General features: G+C 41.9%; 2 protein-coding genes, 1 long non-coding RNA gene and 1 other non-coding gene across 5 annotated transcripts in view; 3 read left to right on the top strand and 1 right to left on the bottom strand.

Annotated features, from left to right (window-relative positions):
• Positions 1–18,424, top strand: part of LOC143361037 (xaa-Pro aminopeptidase 1) — a 40,407-nt gene that overhangs the window by 15,054 nt on the left and 6,929 nt on the right. Inside the window, exons 2-4 of one of the 2 annotated variants that reach the window (XM_076800279.1) lie at positions 17,016–17,239; positions 17,672–17,713; positions 18,187–18,366. In XM_076800279.1, the coding sequence (XP_076656394.1) occupies positions 17,016–17,239; positions 17,672–17,713; positions 18,187–18,366 (446 nt within the window). The remainder of the gene's footprint in view (positions 1–17,015; positions 17,240–17,671; positions 17,714–18,186; positions 18,367–18,424) is intronic. The other variant, XM_076800280.1, reaches the window with a different exon arrangement.
• LOC143361039 (esterase FE4) lies at positions 10,569–14,291 on the bottom strand. Its single transcript, XM_076800287.1, has 9 exons — positions 14,062–14,291; positions 13,250–13,538; positions 12,798–12,983; positions 12,213–12,412; positions 11,953–12,121; positions 11,718–11,884; positions 11,315–11,459; positions 10,986–11,118; positions 10,569–10,858 (listed from the first exon to the last, which is right to left on the bottom strand). Exons 1-9 carry the CDS (start codon positions 14,251–14,253, stop codon positions 10,687–10,689), a joined length of 1,653 nt encoding a protein of 550 aa, XP_076656402.1. The 5' UTR covers positions 14,254–14,291; the 3' UTR covers positions 10,569–10,686.
• Positions 12,930–13,338, top strand: LOC143361063 (uncharacterized). The gene is made up of 2 exons (XR_013083401.1): positions 12,930–13,066; positions 13,138–13,338. It is a non-coding gene; the product is annotated as an uncharacterized LOC143361063 (long non-coding RNA).
• On the top strand, positions 16,531–16,603 carry Trnaa-agc (transfer RNA alanine (anticodon AGC)). The gene has a single exon. It is a non-coding gene; the product is annotated as a tRNA-Ala (tRNA).

The following is an 18,424-nucleotide window of genomic DNA, read 5'->3' as shown; positions in this document are numbered from 1 at the left end:
CGAGGCTCGCCGGAAACTTTTAATCGACGCTGTACACAATAAGGTGTGCGTACGCGCGTCTTCTGAACATGTGTATTTATATATATAGAACACATGGAAAGTGGTCGGACCCTTTGAACACTCCCTATGGGGGCTGATACCTTGGTAAGGCCACGCATTGCTTCTCAAGCCCTTCGTTCCTCCATGTCCTTGTAGTACCATGCAATTTTACACGAACTTCATTCTCTTTACGTTATGCGACCCGCTGTTAACATGTCAAGTGCCGGATATCAACCGCAAAATTCCCATAAGAGCAAAGTATTTTAATTAACGGAGCCGAAACCGGGAGGTTAAAATTTATTTTAATACCATAACACAGTAATTCTGTATTCTAACGTTTACATGATCGACCCTTGTCAAGGACATTTGAACGACTGTTGATGGACACAGGATTACTTGCAAGAGCCTGTATGAGGTTACAAGAAAAGATTTAAACAATGGCGTTTCCTGTGTAACAATTCACATAATTTTTCAGTTTTCCTATTTTTGTAATTATTATAGCGCCTCGCAGATCATTAACACTGGGTCCATGGAACGCTGAAAGCGACTGCATTAATTTATAAAAATAACGAGAATGTGTCTACGAAAAATTTGTATAATATGTTTTATAATTAAAAATATTAGAAACCCGGTAACCTAGTATTAAAAATAAATAGACTCCGGATCTGTATGCAAAAGTTTGTGCACAAATGTATATTTTTCACTAATAATTTTAATCCGGTGAAAACAGTATATAAAAATTGTATAAATGTTCGAAAGTTTTAAATTACTAATTGTTGCCAGAAATACATAAAATCCGAACTCTAATGATAAATTATATTGTACACACCCCTACGCCGAAACATTAAAAAACATGGATCGTGATTATGTTCTTTCCAGAAGGAAATGATTTTGAAAAAGCCAGACACACATGGTCGACGTGTACAGTGAGCGGAGCTATTCGATTATGTTGGTATCGAGCGCAATGCTACTCCCACACCTCGACCTCCTTAGCCTGATGCGTTCCTGATAAAAAATCTCGTTCTCTATTGTTCCACCCTAATTAATATCCACAACAAGTAGTATCCGTCCTTCGTCGCGACGCGCACAGTTCCTGCGCGTCATGGCTGCCTGTTACCTCGCACTGTCACTTATCCAATATCTGTAAACAAAAAATGGTCATTGACAACACCCGAGGAAAGATGAATGGCTGCCATACTAGCGCGCTACTGCACGCGTGTGAGTCAACGACAAGAAACTGCTCATTCAATCGTGGACCTTGGACCTTTATGCGAAATAAAAATTGATTCCCATTCCTAATTGGCTCAACAGATTGGAAATAATGTAATCTATACTCTTTTAATCACTGTTTTTCTTTTTCTATGTCCCCTATCCATTTCTCCCATAAATGCATAGAATCTGCACCCTAATCATTCCACCTGTTAAACGTGCACAAACGTTTCAGTCTCTTTCAATTTTCCTCTAATTTATACACGACGGAAGAGGTAGGAGTCGATCACAAAATGGCGGAAGACTATAGGCAACTACGAGTCATTATTAGACTCCATTATGCATTTTTATGGTACTTCTGTATTTCTGAAATAGAAAGATATACGTACAGCGACATTAATAACAGGTTTATACTGTTCTCGCTGTGAAAAAATTTGTTGTTGATAAATTAATTGTTCCACATAAATTTCTTGTTCCACATTCAGGTGTTTGTAAAATGACAGTTGGAACGGTTAGTTCTGAAACATTATTATATATATATATATATATAATTGTACCGAAAGTTTACTAGTTAATTTATTGTGCTCCTGCAAAATTAATTTTAAACTATTCTATTCTTTTTTCAAATCGTAATTCGCTGCAATAAATTGCCAATTAACGTACGCGATTGCGTGTAAATTCAATTACGGAGATTCTTGTGCAAAAATATAACGAAAAATACAACAAAAACAAATATAAAAATTCTTGATCCTCTGAAAATTGGAGAAATGTGTTTTCCGGGCACAGACGTCTTCGGAATTCGTGGGAGGTGTTTTTACGAGCGGTCGGTTCGCGTCGATTCATTAGCGGAAACTGCATTGGAATTAATTATCGAGTGGGGGGCAAACGGGAGGCGGCGTCGAACACGTCCGCGTTCAATAAACGTGCTTTTTTTTAAATACAAAATGTCGCGTCGCGTATCAGGTTAACACGCGGCGAGTAGGTGAACTTTACAAATGTAACGCCGCCGCGTTTATCGGTAATACATCGCCGTGCCTTCTGTTTTCCTGTGTAATTGCAAACTTTACTTGGTTTACAACGATTTTGTTACATACCCGTTGCAAAATGTACAGAATTATAGTACACCTACACAGCCGCCATTACGATCCACCGTTAGACCCCTATCCTCGCGTCACTATATCTCTCGTATAACAAACTATACACACTCTCTCTCTCTCTCTCTCACTCTCTCCTGGAGTGTATCGTTGACGCTGTAGTCGCGCGCTCAATGTTTACAATGTAAAGTTATTACAAATATTCATTTTGCAGTGAGAGAATTTATTCCCGAGGAACATAAACGCGAAGCGGTATAATGTAAGTGCGGAACGGAGATAACCGGCTGCAGAAATGATAAGAGAGGGACGCGAATGCTCCGTTCGCGAAATCTGTGTTGTTGTTAACTAACAATCGTTCCGCCAGTCTCTCGAAAATCTTTTCATTTCACTTTTTTTTTCTCTCCTGGTTAATTTTAATTGGTTGAGATTGATATGATTTTTTTCTGAATGTCTCAATTTTCTCATCAGCGCATAAAATCTATTTGTTAGACACACTCTCGAATTTTTAAAATTGTATTTAAATTCGGGATACTATCTCTAAAATAATTATTGCTGTTGTGTGGCTGTATCTAAAAGTTATTTGAAAAGCTTGTTAGTATTTTTATAGAGTTGGAGAATAATATTGAATGTGTTCTTTATTTGTCGGAATAAATTTTTAAACTGTGTTGTAATTGACAGCAATATGTCTAATTGTAAATTGACGTAGGATTATTGGCATGCGAAAAGAGTAAACATTGTTTTAATCATTATTATAAAAAATATTCAGAAGAACACTAATATTTTGCAGTGTTATAATGCAAGACTGCAGCTATAATTGTGCAATTTTTTCCCATCAGCATGATTTTTAATCACCCATGCTGTCGATTGGGGCCAGTGGACCGGTTCCGTTGCTCGACGTTCCTGCGTTCCTAATAGTCGCGTGTCTCGTCTGTTCTAACCCATTTCTTTCCACGAAAGTCTCTGTTCTCGTCCAGCGTACGCTTCTCTTCCTTTCATGGTTTTCGTGGAAGTTGGCCGGTCAAGCATCGGCGACTTTCGCCGCGTCATTATCGAAAGCTAATTTTCATCGAGGAGGATCAGAACAAACTCCCACAATGTTGATACTCCTCTAATATCGCGGTAACGAGCACAAGCCACCTCCTTGACGTCGTTTAATCTCTTTGGCAAGCCTCGGTCGCTTTTTAAGACCAAAGCAGCTCCCGATTATGCGCTCGTATTACCCGAATGCGATGCGACGCCGCGAATATGAAACAACAAAAGCGCAATGAAACATTCAAATTGGACAATCTTCGTCCTACCTTTTCAAACGTGGTACCAACGGGTTGCTGGGATCATCCCGATTAAAACGAGTCCAAACATGCCGTGAATCGGTCGACTTTCATAAACTTCGCACATAGCAATAATCCGAAAATTTATTGTAACAAAGTCTATGAACGTAGTCCGATTCGCGTCGTGTTTGTCCTCATTTTAATCAGAAAAAGCTCGACAATCCACTGGCACCGCGTTTGGGAATGTACGACAAAAATTACGGAATTTGAAATTTTGAATATCACCCTTTGGCAGCACCTCTTTGAAGCCTGTCTCCTTTCCTTCGGTTTATTCTCTAACCTCGTCTGCTGAGATAACGCACCATCGAGCTCGAGCCAGGAGAATAGTGGGACGGGTCGAGCAAAATTAAGCAACAAATAAAATTTCAAATTCAACCATTTTCGTCTTACCGTCTCACATGTAGTGCCAACGGGTTACTCGGATCGTCCCGATTAAAACGAGCCCAAACATGCCACAAATCGGTCGACATTCACAGACTTCATACCTAGCGATCGTAAAATTTCTTAAAATTCTTTTTTTGGAAGTCAACGAAACTACTGCGATCCAGGTCGTGTTTGGGCTCGTTTTAACCAGAAGAATCTCAGCAAACCACCGGTACCGCGTCAGAAAAGATAAGACAAAGTACCAAATTTGAAATTGAAAAAAAAACTACCAAATTACCTTTCAGCGGCGTCTCTTTGAAGTCCTTCTCCTTGCCTGCCGAGACAAGGCTCCGAGCTCGAGGCGCCGAGTGGTAGGGGAAAATTGGTGGAACATATAGTGCAAATATAAGGGTTACAGATTTAGCCATTAGACGTTGATTAGCATAGTTCGCGATGGATCGTGCTCGGGGCGTCGTCCACGTAAGATCAGCGGCGCGAGGGCAAATCTTACGAGAACTTGAAGTATCGAGAGTTCATCAGCGCGTGGGGGGTGCGTATCGACGGGTTCGATAGCCAATAAATACGGGGGTTGCTCGCCGATCGGGAGCAGGAATTCCCGATTGGTTTGCGGAGCGGGGCGACATACGAGAACTAGAGGTTTTCAACCGGCGACGGTGGCGGTTCGTCGGGAATCGATAAATCGAACTCGACCGCTCGCACGCTCAGTGGAAACTCGACCGGAAATGGAGCAGGCTGTTAGAATTCCCAAGAAGTGGAGCCGATACTTCCGATAATGTCTTATTGGTTTCCAATAGAACGTTCAAGGCGGGACGCGTGTGGCTCTGTTCAACCCCTGCGAGGGTGGCGAACGGTCCAACCCTTACGTGCAGGCCGGTCTGTCCAGGGCTGCACACTTTGTATTTATTGGAAAACAAGGGCGGTTCGGTAGCAGGGTAACACGAGGACGTAGGGGCTGGTTTTCAACCCCCGCGGAGAATAGCTGGTTCCGTTATTCATTAAACGACCTCACGAGACAGTCATCGACCGGCACAGCTGCTCATAGATCGTGTTACTTGCTGAGGGTGTCGCGCAGCTGGCCTCTTCGGCGCTCGGACGCCTTGCAGCTGGTCTATCGATCGCAGTACAAACGTAAACTTTAAAACTATGCCCTCGAACGTTCTGCAATTTTGTTTCTTATTATCACGCAATCCCCACTCTTCCCCTATTGTTAGTAACTCGAGCCACCGGAGCCTCCGTAGCAAAATAGGTGCCGCTAATCATGCGACAATGAAAATTTCAAATTTAGCCATTTTTGAGTTACCCTCTCCGAACGTAGTACCGGTGGATTGTTCAGACTTTTCTGATTAAAATGAGTCCAAACACGGCGTGGATCGGACTAGTTTCGTAGATTTCGAAAAATAGAAATTTGAGCATGTAGGTGTGATTGCTATGCGCCAAGTTTATAAAAGTAGGCCGATTCACGGCGTGTTTGGACTCGTTTTAGTCGCGAGGGTCTCAACAATCCATTGGCGCCATATTCGAAAAGGTTAGAAAGTGTTTTGTATTTTTTTTGTTACGTGCGTCAGTATCGCTTTTACTCACCTATAAGTTAAATACGCTTGCACGTACTCAACCGAGTGTTAATACACTCTTATTTTAAATTTTGTGGTTTTTGGTACATTAATATTAATTTAACAAAACTTGCGTAAGTTTTGAGGTCCTTGTTGACTGTTATGTCAGACAAGTTGCACGCGATTTTAATGAGCTGATCACGCATATTAATAAAATGTTGTGTAACTACTTCAAATATATGACATATTGTTTCGATCGATGAATAATAATGCTTCGATGACCTTTCAATGATTCTGGAATCCTGTTCAAGAGATAATGCCATCGGCAAACCTCCTTCACATATTGGTTTCCGATAATTCCTGGCTGTTTGGTCCACTTCGTCGAAACTCTATGATTTAAAAATCTCTCAAAAAATTTCTCAGAGGAAAACGGATAACTGGAAGCGAGAAAGTGGAATCTTCAAGCGTGAAAATGAATCCAAATGTATTTCTGTACGATTCTTTTGTTTTTCGACGAAATTACATGTTGTGAATTTTTCGGGAATCAGAAATTTGTAATAATTTATACAGTTAGGTTTTCAATAGCTTCTTCTAGACGGTGTTTCGAGGAGCATGTGTATTTATTTCGAGTGTGCTGGCAGAAGGTTGAGCACCCGCTCCGCTCGTCGTCGTGCGCGCGGAGGCCATGTTTACGGCAGCAGCCAGCGCTTCCGGCGGTGGACGGCCGAACTACGCATTCCCTAACCGCGGAACGGTTTACTCCAATCGGGTTAGAGAGCGGCCGAGGTGTCCCCTTCCTATCCGCAGCCGTGAACTAACCTCCGTCGTTTCATGCTAGCCTGGCAAGGTGGCGGGCACCGGCGACGCTTCGTCCCGCGAAAGGAACCGACAAAAACCTCCGGCAGCATCTTTTTCGCGTGTAGACTTTCGACGGACGAACGCCTGGAGACAGGGCCCAGGGACCTTGGCCCAGGGAATCGGCCACTTAAGCAACCGGCCATCTCACTACGGCCAGGATCATATGGGAAGCGAGGGGGTTTTGCGCGGGCTTTTGTCGCGGTTCAGCGCGATTTATGATGTCTTTTTACTCTCTCTCTCCCCCCTGCCCCCTCTAACGGACCCCCACCTATCCCTCATACAAGCGCCGAACCCCTTCATTATTTTTCTTCGACCTTTTTTTCGTGTTTCCGCGGCTCGTCCCGAACGTGTACACGCACACCGATCCCCGGTTATCGATCTCTGCCGATGATGGCTGACAGCGCCAGCGCGCCACCCCCGTCGCGCGCATATCTGCACGTGCAAACCCACCCCCCCAACCCCCACCCACCCGCGGTCGGGGTTGCGACAACTCGTCACGCATCGCCGCTGTCGAACACCCCCTGGCCGTTCGATTTTGCTCTGCAACCTTCATTTCGAACGGCTACACAGCCACTTGTCGCACCCCGAGGCGACCTGCAATGGACATCAGACGTGGACACTTTAACCGTGTGCAACTCTGGTTCCCTCTCTTTCGCTTCAGAACTTCGTATGAAACGACATCAGTCAATTATAGTTCCACAGGTAGCTCTGGTAACCTATCTATGACAGATGAGAAACTTGCGTAGGGGAAGTACCCCCCCCCCCCCCACCCCTCTCACAGGTTTTATATGTTTTCCTAAACTCCGATTTGTAAATTCATCTGAATTTTTGCTTAAAATGTAGGTAAACTGATTAGGGGGTTACGTGTGACGAAAGGCGAAAGTAACCGAAGTATAATTTCAATTAATTTAATATTGAAAATCATCTTCAAGTTTAATATATACCTAATTTTCAGGCACACACTTCAGCTTTCATTGCGATTCAATTTTACTTTTAAAATTGGTGACGTAGTTGTAAATCGCTTGTTGGCCACAACTCTGCACGCTTTCGACTGTTTCGTTCCGTGAGTTTTGCGTTGCTGTTGAGGGAGTCCCTGAAGATGGTGGGCCTCCTTTCTTATGTTTTCGTTCCATACGAATCATGCTAATCCTCTGGACAGATCGCCCCACTCGTTTCCGCGACCGCCGCCTAAAATCTAGAACAATAAAACGTGCCCGGCCGCAAAGGGTGCAAAAGGAGCGGGTATCCTGTCGGGGAAACTACCCTCTAGGATACACCCTGTCGGATTCCTGGTGCCCTGTTATAAAAAGCCTCGAGCCATCCCAAATCGAAGCCCGTTTGACCGAGAAGCCAAACGCACGCGCACACATACACAGTGTCCCGCGAAATGCTCGTCTGCGCTGGGATGTGTGGGTACGGCGAGCATTTTTCGAGCACTTGATACTTTCTCGACTATATGGACCGCTGATCCGGCATTCCTTCTTTCGTCTACCGACGGAGGCTTCGATCCTGACGAACCCGTGAAAGACAGCGACACAGAGAAGAGCTCTGTGTTCTGTCTCGTTCGCGGAAACGGCTTCGACAAGGCCCGATGCTCGCCGATCCAGAAAGGGGGGGGGGACACCTGGATCGGAGAAAGAAAGCTGCGGAGAGCGGACGGATCGATGGAAGGGATGTCCACGAAAACAGGGAGAGAACGGAACGGGAATTATGAAAGAACTGGTCCAGCGGCCGCCGCGCCGGGGAGATCAGCTTCGTGTCATGAGAACCTAGTACGGAGAAACTGAAAATCATCTCGACGCAAACTGCGTGCGCTTGAATAATCGCTGCCTCTCGGCCGAGCTCGACGAACATCATCGCAGAATTTTGCCCGCGAACTATCAAACTGTGGATTTGACGCGTTCACAATAAAACCGATTCGCACACGAAACCGTGAAGACATCGCGAGAATTTGAGGACACTGTTGCGTCATTTTCATGATCGAAATCGGTCAAGCCTCCCGGCGGGCAATGGGAGCCCGTCGGTGCCCGCGGGCGTAGCTGAGGGCCATGTGACGTCACCGGGAAAAATATTCTCATAAGTTGAACCATCAAAAGGGGGCGTGGTTCTTTTCCCGCGGAACCAACTTCTCTGCCCGCACGGGCAACAGCTGAACGGGAATGGGATAAATTGTCAGTGTAGAGCAGCCCCGATCGGCAAGTCGCCCGGCGGGCAAGGGGGCGTAGCTTAGGGCCATGTGACGTCACCGGCGAAAATATTCTCATAGGCTGAGCCATCGAAAGGGGGCGTGGTTCGTTGCCCGGGGAACCAAATTCTCTGCCCGCACGGGCAATAGCTGAACGGGACTGATGAAAATGAATAAAAAAAACATTTAAAGAATATAGGAACACTTTTATTTAGTGGTTTATTTATAAAGGTCGCGGTAGGGTCATCGGCGACCACATTGTAGTATATTTTTATTGCCGCAGTAATAATCAGGGATGAATTTGAGAATACTATTCAGACTACATGGAAGCTTTTGTGGCTTGGAATTAATTGAAATTTTGCAGAAAAATCCGCAGTCATCGGTATTCCCCGTCGGAAACGCAACTCCGTGCGGCACGTCAAAGCGAATCGACTAGACAATTGTGCATCGACAATTCGGTATTAGAATTACGTGACGGGGACAGATGAAAGGGAATAAGTGGCTGAATGGAGCGAGCAAACTGGTCCAAAGATCTAAGATGAAACGCAGACCAGCTGTCCGTCTATGCGAGCCTGATCTGAAGATGTTGAAGATCATCTCGAGAAACGGTCCACCAATGCAGCATCTTGATCATCTCCCCTAGGAGGCTCGGGATCATTTGATTACGCGATACCTTCCGAGGAGATCGACTGCAATCGTCAATTCTGTTGCGATACTATGCACAGCACGAAAGTTGCGCACACATGATACATTAGAGTAAAAATAAATTAGTGAATGTTAATATTAATGTTATAATTAATCAAGGTGAATCAGTGTTGATATTAAAATTAATCAACGTCGTTATAAAATCGAGGTCTGCGCAGATCAACAAATTATATCAAATGAGGAGATTCCACGGTAGGACGATGATAAAATTGATTAAACAAATATGTAAACTAACAGTCTTGTTTGCTAGATTGGCTCCATTGTTATTGATCTCAGGGGGTAACGAAGCGGGTCATGCAACGTGCGCATGCATGAGCCGGCACGCACGATCTCCTCGCGTTCCTGCGACACTAATCGATTCGAAGCACAAAAGTGAGTGGTGAACAAATGGTAAACCTACAATGGCAACGTGGTAACGACTAAGAAAGCGAATCGCGCTGGTCACTTCACAGGATAATTAAGATGGCGGGCTCGTTGCCTCTTCTTTCGCGTCTTCGGGTCGAGCGCGCCCAACGGTTTTCGGTTTGTAAACATGCATGTATGTATGTGTACAACCGGCGGGTTCCCCGATTCTCGTGAACGCGGAACTCCGCCATGCAATTGGTCCTCGCGCGGAGCGCACCTTCTCGGCGGTTATGCGAGCCCGGTACACGCGGGACAAGAATGCGAGTGGTGAACCAATAGCCGAGAACGAAGCGAGACGAGGAGAACGAAAAATTGTGTCCAGCGGAACGGAAAGCTGCGGACGTGGTCGTCGCTGTGTCGCAGATTACGGGAACTTAGGCGAATAGCGACTCTTTCTTCGGTGGACAGCGACACTCGTCTCTTCTCTCGCTCTTCGAATTTTTCACCGCAAAATCGATTTTTAACTAATTCCAGGAACTTAATTCCAGTTGCGTCTTGTCACGTTTATTAATGTGTATTTTTCTCAGATTTTTCGGACTAGGCGAACATGTTTAAAAAATTGAAGTTCTTCGGAAGAATGTATACTCCTCGTTGAAGTTTCAAAGATACCGGTTTTTTTTTTAAATGTGTATTTTTTTTTATAAAAATGGTGAGATTTTGTCGAAAGCAATGTTCTTAATTTTTTCAGACTTTTTTATAGCAACAGTGAAAGCTTTTGAGGTTAAATTGAGGTTAATGAAAATAAATTGCGAATTAACAAGTCTCTAAAAAATATTGTAACTCTTTTATACAAGAACATATTCAACGTTGCTTCTCTAGTGAATAAATTGTGTAGAATATATTTTGTACGTTTAAGTTTCAGTTCACCTTATCTGTAATTATAGGTACAGTTATCATAACAGGCGTGTGTTCTAAACCTGACTCTAATATCATATTTCGTTTCCGATAACGTTGCTGTACTTCTTTTTCCAATAATCCATCCGATCTTGGAACAAATTCTTCCCCATCTTTAATTCTGTGTCGATAATGAGGTAATTGTTCTCGTCTCCCCTGGGCTCCCAATTCACAGTGATGTCGTCATCCAGTTTGGAGGTTGGATTACTGGAAACAATCATTGTTGAATTTCATTCGTAAACAGTTTCAAAATGAATACAGAAACCAAACTATTTTAATTTCATAACTATTCGGTAGAATTAAAATTGATCATTCAGCGGCTAATATTACTGACTTGTCTTTGGCAAAATTCGTCCACAGTTTAGTCATGATGTTCATCATCTTTTCTGCAGAAGAACCTGGCTCGGGCAGGTTCTTAAAAGCATTGGCGTAAAACAGATAGCCCACTTCGTCGCAGTGTGCAACTCCTGTGCAAAAACGATTATTTAAAATAATTAAAGAGAATCGTTTGATGAAATTAAATATTAGGGGAGTATAATTGTAAATCAAAATAATTTCATAATAAAAAGCGGCAGAATTTATTAAGGAGAATCTCAGTTTTTATCATTTTAATAACAATTTCATCTTAGTGAATATTTTAGAACCGTGTCAGGAGCAACTCACCATTAGTAATGCCGAACAAATTCTTCACGAATCCAAACGTCCCTTCGTAGTTGAACTCATATAGATAGATCGGAGCTGAGTTTTTCTTTTTTATGAAGTCCAGCCCCAAAATTTGCCCCGCGTTGAAGAAAGAGTCACTTATCAGCTGTGAAACGCGAATGAAGTTAATGATAAAGCCAAAATTCACTAAAATCTGGGGAATTCATATGAATCGAGGGGAAAAAGTTATCCTCTCTCTCTCTCTCTCTCTACCGGATTAGTCACGTGATATTGCGACGCATGCGCGACGGGGACGAAACGCGTCACGTGACCGCGCCGTGACGGAAGCGTGGGGGAATAGTGGGTAGAGTGGGAGAGGAGCAGTGTTGCCAGATCAAGCCTTGCGTCCCAATGTTGCAATTACCTTAATGTATTCGTTCAAGTGCTCTTTCGTCACTTCATTGTCTCCAAAATAGAACCTCTTCAGGCATTGGCCATGCTCTTTCAGCATATCTGGATCGGTAATATTCATGTTGGACGGTAAGAACCGTTCTGGTTCGGTGTTCAACACCTCGATGTAGTCCAGCAACACTAATTACGATTTGAATAAAAAAGAAAAATTGATTTTAAAGTTTAACGAAGCACGTTGTGAATCATACTTTGCGCAAAAGTCAGTCCCTCTTCAGCAACTATTCCTGTCATCGTAGGTACGTCTGCAGCTTGTCCATTCTTCGCCAGGTACCACGGATCGTTTGAAAGAAACATGTCTTGTCCCAGATCAGCCTCGATGGAAGGAGCGAATATAAAAAAGTTGCCCTCTAAAGCATTCTGCAATCAGGTTAAAAGGTAGAACGTAAAAATTTATTTTGAATACCGGGGGTGTACACCTAACTTTGATATTTATGTAAGCATTCTTTACCAGAGACTTTGTTATTTCGTCGGTGGCTGCAATGATATCTTTAACGTGGAACTCGGAGAGTTTCTGCACCAACTCTGCGGAGTCCGTGGTTTTTATGCCGAGAGCTTCTCCTAGCATGAACGCATGATCTCTGGCATTGATTTGCAGCGCCATTTGAGGAAGCATCGATCCACTTTGCTGGATCACGGCGTTGAACAGGCCTGGAATTGCCAAAAATGGTAGTTATTACAATTTCATGCAAAGATCTAGAAAACATTTATAAACGGTCAATATATTGGCTTAACTTCACCTTGGCAACCCATAAATTTTTAACTTTTTTTATAGAATCCTGTAGATTTTGACAAGAAAGTGCCAAAAATCCAAGTTTCGTTGTCAGGAATTCACTGGTTCAAAAGTTATACGTGTGTAAAGTTGAGCAGAAATCTACGTTATCGACATCACCGTGTGGTTGTGTCTAAAACTTAGATGTTCGGTATTTTCTCGTCAAAATCTACCGGATTATATAAAAACAGTTAAAAATTTCTGGGTTGCCAAGGTGAAGTCTAACCCCAAAAAGTATTCTAAAGTTGTGATAAAATCAGTTACCTTCAGACATGGGAGAGTACATGTGATACTGAACAGACCCTCCGCCAGAGCTTGCACCGAAAATAGTAACTCGATTAGGGCAACCGCCAAAGAAGTGTATGTTATCCTTGACCCACTTCAAGGCCAATACTTGGTCCTTCATGCCAGCATTCCCAGGAGCACTTTTGTCCCCAGTATTCAAATATCCTGAAACACGCATAATCAATCAATTAGAGCAAGAGTTTCAAAAAGACTGTTCTATAATTATCAATTCGCCAAATTGTTTCAAGGTCAAATTTGCTTTTATTGCATTGTATTCTACGCGTCGTGTCAATCAAAAAATTTGACCTCGACATTCAAGGTCAAGGACAATTTTGCAGCAACTTGTTTTTGCGGATCTCTATCGATCCGAACATGTACAATACACCTACGGCAACCAAGACATAAATTAATTAAATGGATAAAGTAGTTACCAAGGGCACCGAGTCTATAGTTAACGGTAACAACTAGGACATCATGCTCGACTAAAAAGTCTGGTCCAAAGAGCATGTCGTCAGCAGTTCCTTGGTTCCATCCGCCAGGGTGGAACCACACCATAACAGCTTTGCGGGCTTCTTTGTCCAAAACTGGAGTGTAAACATTTAGGTAGAGGCAATCCTCTTCACCGACTAGCCCTTTTTTAATCATGCAGTAGAACGGACATGCGCCACGATGTTCGGTTGCATCGTACACGCCTTCCCAGGGTTCTGCTGGCTCTGCTATCTAAAAATTATATAGCGGCGAGACAATAGTACTTCAATGACAAAACATTTCAAATTATTTTTTTATGGAACGTTCCCCAACCTATTTGTGACATTTTTCCGAGTAGAATGAGTCCAAACACGATGCGACTTGGATCACATTTGCTTCTGTAATTCTCGATACAGTAGAACCTCGATTATCCGAACTGATATCGAAATTCTCTACTACAATCAATTTCTCTACGAAATTCTAAAGCAATTTATTGTACAAATGCCAGTGACGATTCATTCTAGCACTGCAGCTAAGCAGCTGTTGAAACTCTGAAACTCCACTAACCAGTTCGGATAGTAGAGGCTCCACATTATCATGGATTAAACGAGCAAATACGATCCGAATTGTATCGTGTTTGGACTCATTTCAATCGGAAAAATGTCAGGAATATATCAGTAAAACGTTTGAATTATATCCGATCATCGTTTATGAATTATGTTGATTCACCCGGTAGGTGAACTGGACAGGTCAGCCGAGTCAGCTGCGTACTCACGCGAAACTTGTTGGGGCCCACATTCGGCTGTGCGTAGGGTATGCCCTTGAAGCTGTAGTAGCCCTTGTTGTGTAGAATGGTCTCAGTTTTGAGGCCCTTCAGGATCCCCTGAGGTATCTCCAGTTGAACATCCTGATCTGCGTTCACACAAACCAACACCAATCCGTAGAGCAACCATTTGTTCAGCCACATGTTGAATTACTGGAACGCGAATAGATCGTTGGACGCTGATGACGTTGCTTTTATAGAAGAGGACATCTTTGTCCAAAGATCGGCCATCAGTGCTTCATAAAGGACAGTCACCGGAAAAATAGATTGCGTAAGCGTCGCTGCGATGCGAACGTGCTCGCATAAGCATGGATTATCCGTGCAATAACAATGAACGATGATTTTCGCAAATCATTTTCCATAAAATTATACCAATCGGAACTGAACAATGCTTCCGGCAGCGTTAAGTAATAAATGTCAAGGGACGACTAAGTGTTGTGCACTATTAGGCCAAATTACGTCATGTATGGCTTAGGTTAGCGTTTCTTCGAGAAGATTTGAATACAATTCTTCTTTTCTTTTTTTTTTTTTGGAAAAAAGATAGTAGCAGTGTAATAATTTCCTATTTTCATAGTTAATTCGATGAGAACTGAAATAAGAAATAATTTGCCTCATTGAAAACATTACTAATTGTTACCGCAAGATTGTCCTTGACCTTGAATGTCACGGTCAAATTTCCGATAATTCAATTGACGCAATGCAAACAAATTTGACCTTGGCATTTAAGGTCAAGGACCAAACATTTCTTTATACTCACTGCATACATTGTCGAGTTTATTGATTGCCGTTACATCTGTAATTGTTTAAAGGATAAAATTAGAACCAGTTCTGTGTTGACAAAATCGCGTATATTACTCCGAAGAAATTTTTCCTGACAATTTTCCACCGAGATAGAAAAAAATGTACGAATGCGGATCCGCCCGATTAGGCTTACAGCGAGTAGGCTCGCGTGACATGGCGCGACCAGAAATAAAAAAGGAGCAAGCTTACATCCCTTCGGGCACATGGACGCTTACATAGGAAAACTTGCGCGGTGAAAATTGTAAAGTTACAACAGAGTAAAAGCCGCTTTCGTTGCGCTCCTACTACCCTAGTAACATATTTAATATTACTTGATATTTACGTTAAATTATTAAATTAAACAATTCTAGGACCGGTTGCCTTGGGTGCCGTACAGTCCTCGCAGAAAGTCCGTTTCTGCAATTTCTGTAACCGTGTATCGATTTTCCACGGTATTTTCGTTAAAACTGACATGCAACAGCTTGTCACAAACAGAGTCGATTATTGTGTTTCGTAGATTCGATCGTGCAGAAGGGAAATAAGGACGAGTGATTATTATTTCGATGCGGAAATTAGTAACAATTAAATAATATCCGCCAGGTAAATAATTGGATCGATCGAAACCGTGGATTTCGGAATGGCCGACCTCCTCGAGAGATCTGCGTTCCTGCTATGCGAGCACCACTCAGCACACCCTCTGAATTCCCACAGGACTATCTTGTACCTGTTTTGTCCCTTTCACTTGTTGTTTTTCTTTTTTTTTTTTTTTTTTTTGTTTAATTACAACTTGTTGAAATTTATTCGGCAAATTTATTTGTTTTGCTGAAAAGATCCGCAGTCTATTTGTTACGCGCAGGAAATGCACGCGTCGGAATATTAGACTTGAGTCGATTATATAACTCCTAGACTGATTTTACACATTTAGAGAAGAGTTAGGCGAAACAGTCGGGTGACATAAAATAGAAGAAACATCAGATGAATTGAATATTACTGGTACATCTTGTTCACAACCTTTTAAAATTATTAGGAAATCAAATCGATTTATATGCAACTCCCCTTACTTGCAATCGGTGCAGACAATTTTTATTTTGCGTAAAGGTCTAATTATAACAAACGAGCGAAACAATCATCAACGACTTATACGATAATTGGCAGATGTCTGGACACACTGTTCTAAAGCTACTCTGAATTTTTTACTTCGGTATTATTGAGATTGCAAACATTCATTTGTGGGGAATTATTTAATAATAATAAATAAATATATGCATAATGTAGTACTAATTTAAATAAATATATTATGGGGTCACTGAAAATAATATATCAATCAAGAAAGTCCAAATCTCCAATGAGATTTTCTAAATAAGAAAATGAGAAAGATGGGAATAAGAAAAATGTAAATAAAAAAAAACAACCTAAATACACATTGAATGTGAATTATTTTAGGTTGTATGTATACATATGCATATATCTACAATCGTGAATTAGTCGATAATGTACCACGTAGTCATTTCACTGACTAGTTAAAGGTAATTGTTATTTCTGTTACTTGTATATTTACACTGTATTTCAAATTTGCAGGTTTATAGTTATTTTATTTAAGGATTACTGTTTGTATTCCAGTTTAGAAGCACTGTTTCCAACGGGGGCGTAGCTCAGATGGTAGAGCGCTCGCTTAGCATGCGAGAGGTACCGGGATCGATGCCCGGCGCCTCCAAGTGTAACTTGGATGTTATTTTTTTCCTGTATAAAATATTTTTTACGTTCTTTTACAATCTCAATAAGTTGAGGACACTGTATAGACGCTTTTCTAAATAATTCTACTGTTATAAGTTGCACCAACTCGTTGTTAACACTAGGTTTACGGAGCATTGGATGTGAGTATTTTACATTACCTTATAAAAATAAAAAGAATGTGTCTATCCAAGTTTTCAGCCATTTTTAAAATAATATATACCTAAGCAAATGAGTTTGTTGAGTAATTCCACGTAGATGGATCTTCACAATCACGATAACCGTAAATTAAAAATATTAGAACCCGTAAACCTAGTGTTAAAATTAACAAAGACAATTTTCATGTCACGTAAAAATCCTCAGTCTACAATTGAAAATGACTATCAATGTTGCAGGCGTGACGGACGCGTTACAAGCTGAAACTCTAATCACGGACCAGAGTTTGAACTACAACGGTGCAAAACGATCTCATTGTCCACCAAAAAGCCATAAACAGCCCGGCAATCGACAGGACACATCGTTGAGATTGAAACAATTGCGATCGGAAATGCATCGCATCGCTTCCGTCCAAGGGCCACCTTTGGACGGATATATTGTCACCTCGGATGACGCACATCAGGTAATTCCAATAAACAAAACAAATTTTACAAATTGTGATTTACAATATCATCCTATTTGAATAGCTTTCAAAGTATTTCAATTCTTCTATCTCTGGCAGAAAATATTCGATCGAAATATTAACAATGTGAACTCTGAACTATGCAGCCCCACTCGAAATGGGAATAATTGTTTAATGTGTAACAATATAACTGTTTGTAGATATTTATCATATTGATGGAGACGAATATTAAATATAAATACAATTTCATTAATTATATATAAAATGAAAATTATATTTAACGGTGATCGAATATTTTCAGCCAATGGTCAATTATTATATTATCGTTACAAACGTTTTATTATCGTTCCGAACAAAGCAGACTTTCAAACGACGAGATACGTTGTATCAACGTTGTTTCGTTATCAACCTGAAGATGCATTAACTTTTCAGACAGTGAGCTACGTTAGTCGTGGCCGGATGGGCCCGTTGGAGGTATAATTCGCGTAAGACATCGCGTTTGCAGATTTCTTGAGCTTCCAGTTTGAAATCCAAAGTTTGCCAATTTAACAGGAATTATTTTAACGAGTTTGAGAATTGCAAAAAACCACCCCCCAATTACAATTTCCCGTTACCACGTTCGCTACCAGCGGCCACCATTTTGTATTTCACGCGAGAGTTCGATGCGTTTGATGTTATGCATTATAACTATTGATTTTTATCGTAATTGCATGAAATCAGCAGTCTGCAGGTATGAAAGTTGTGGCTGAAATACCATAAACGCTGATAGCGAACACACGTGACGTACCGCCATGGTGTTTTCTAATCACGAGTGTTGTTCCATTTGGTTGAGAATTGTTGATCATTAATAGCTTCGGAATTCTGGAGATCGACGAATGACATAAGTACACAATACAGCTAATCACTTCTTGATCTGTGCATAATTATATCACCGGCTTGATCATTAGAGCGAAGTGGTAGATCCACGGGACATGAGAAGAGAATTCATCACCGGGTTCACTGGCAGTTCTGGAGAAGCTGTGATTACCTTGAGGAAGGCTGTGTTTTGGACCGATGGAAGGTATCATGTTCAGGCAGACCAGCAGCTTGATTGTAATTGGATGCTCATGAAGAATTTTCGAGATTATGTAAGTGCAATCATACTTCCGTTTGCCGGTCGTGGAAATCGCATTTTTCGTTTTACAG

This window comes from Halictus rubicundus, chromosome 14, assembly GCF_050948215.1.
Source record: "Halictus rubicundus isolate RS-2024b chromosome 14, iyHalRubi1_principal, whole genome shotgun sequence".
In the NCBI taxonomy this organism is placed as follows: domain Eukaryota; kingdom Metazoa; phylum Arthropoda; class Insecta; order Hymenoptera; family Halictidae; genus Halictus; species Halictus rubicundus.
The sequence above is the reverse complement of the archived record's forward strand: the minus strand, read 5'-3'. Positions and strand labels throughout refer to the sequence as shown.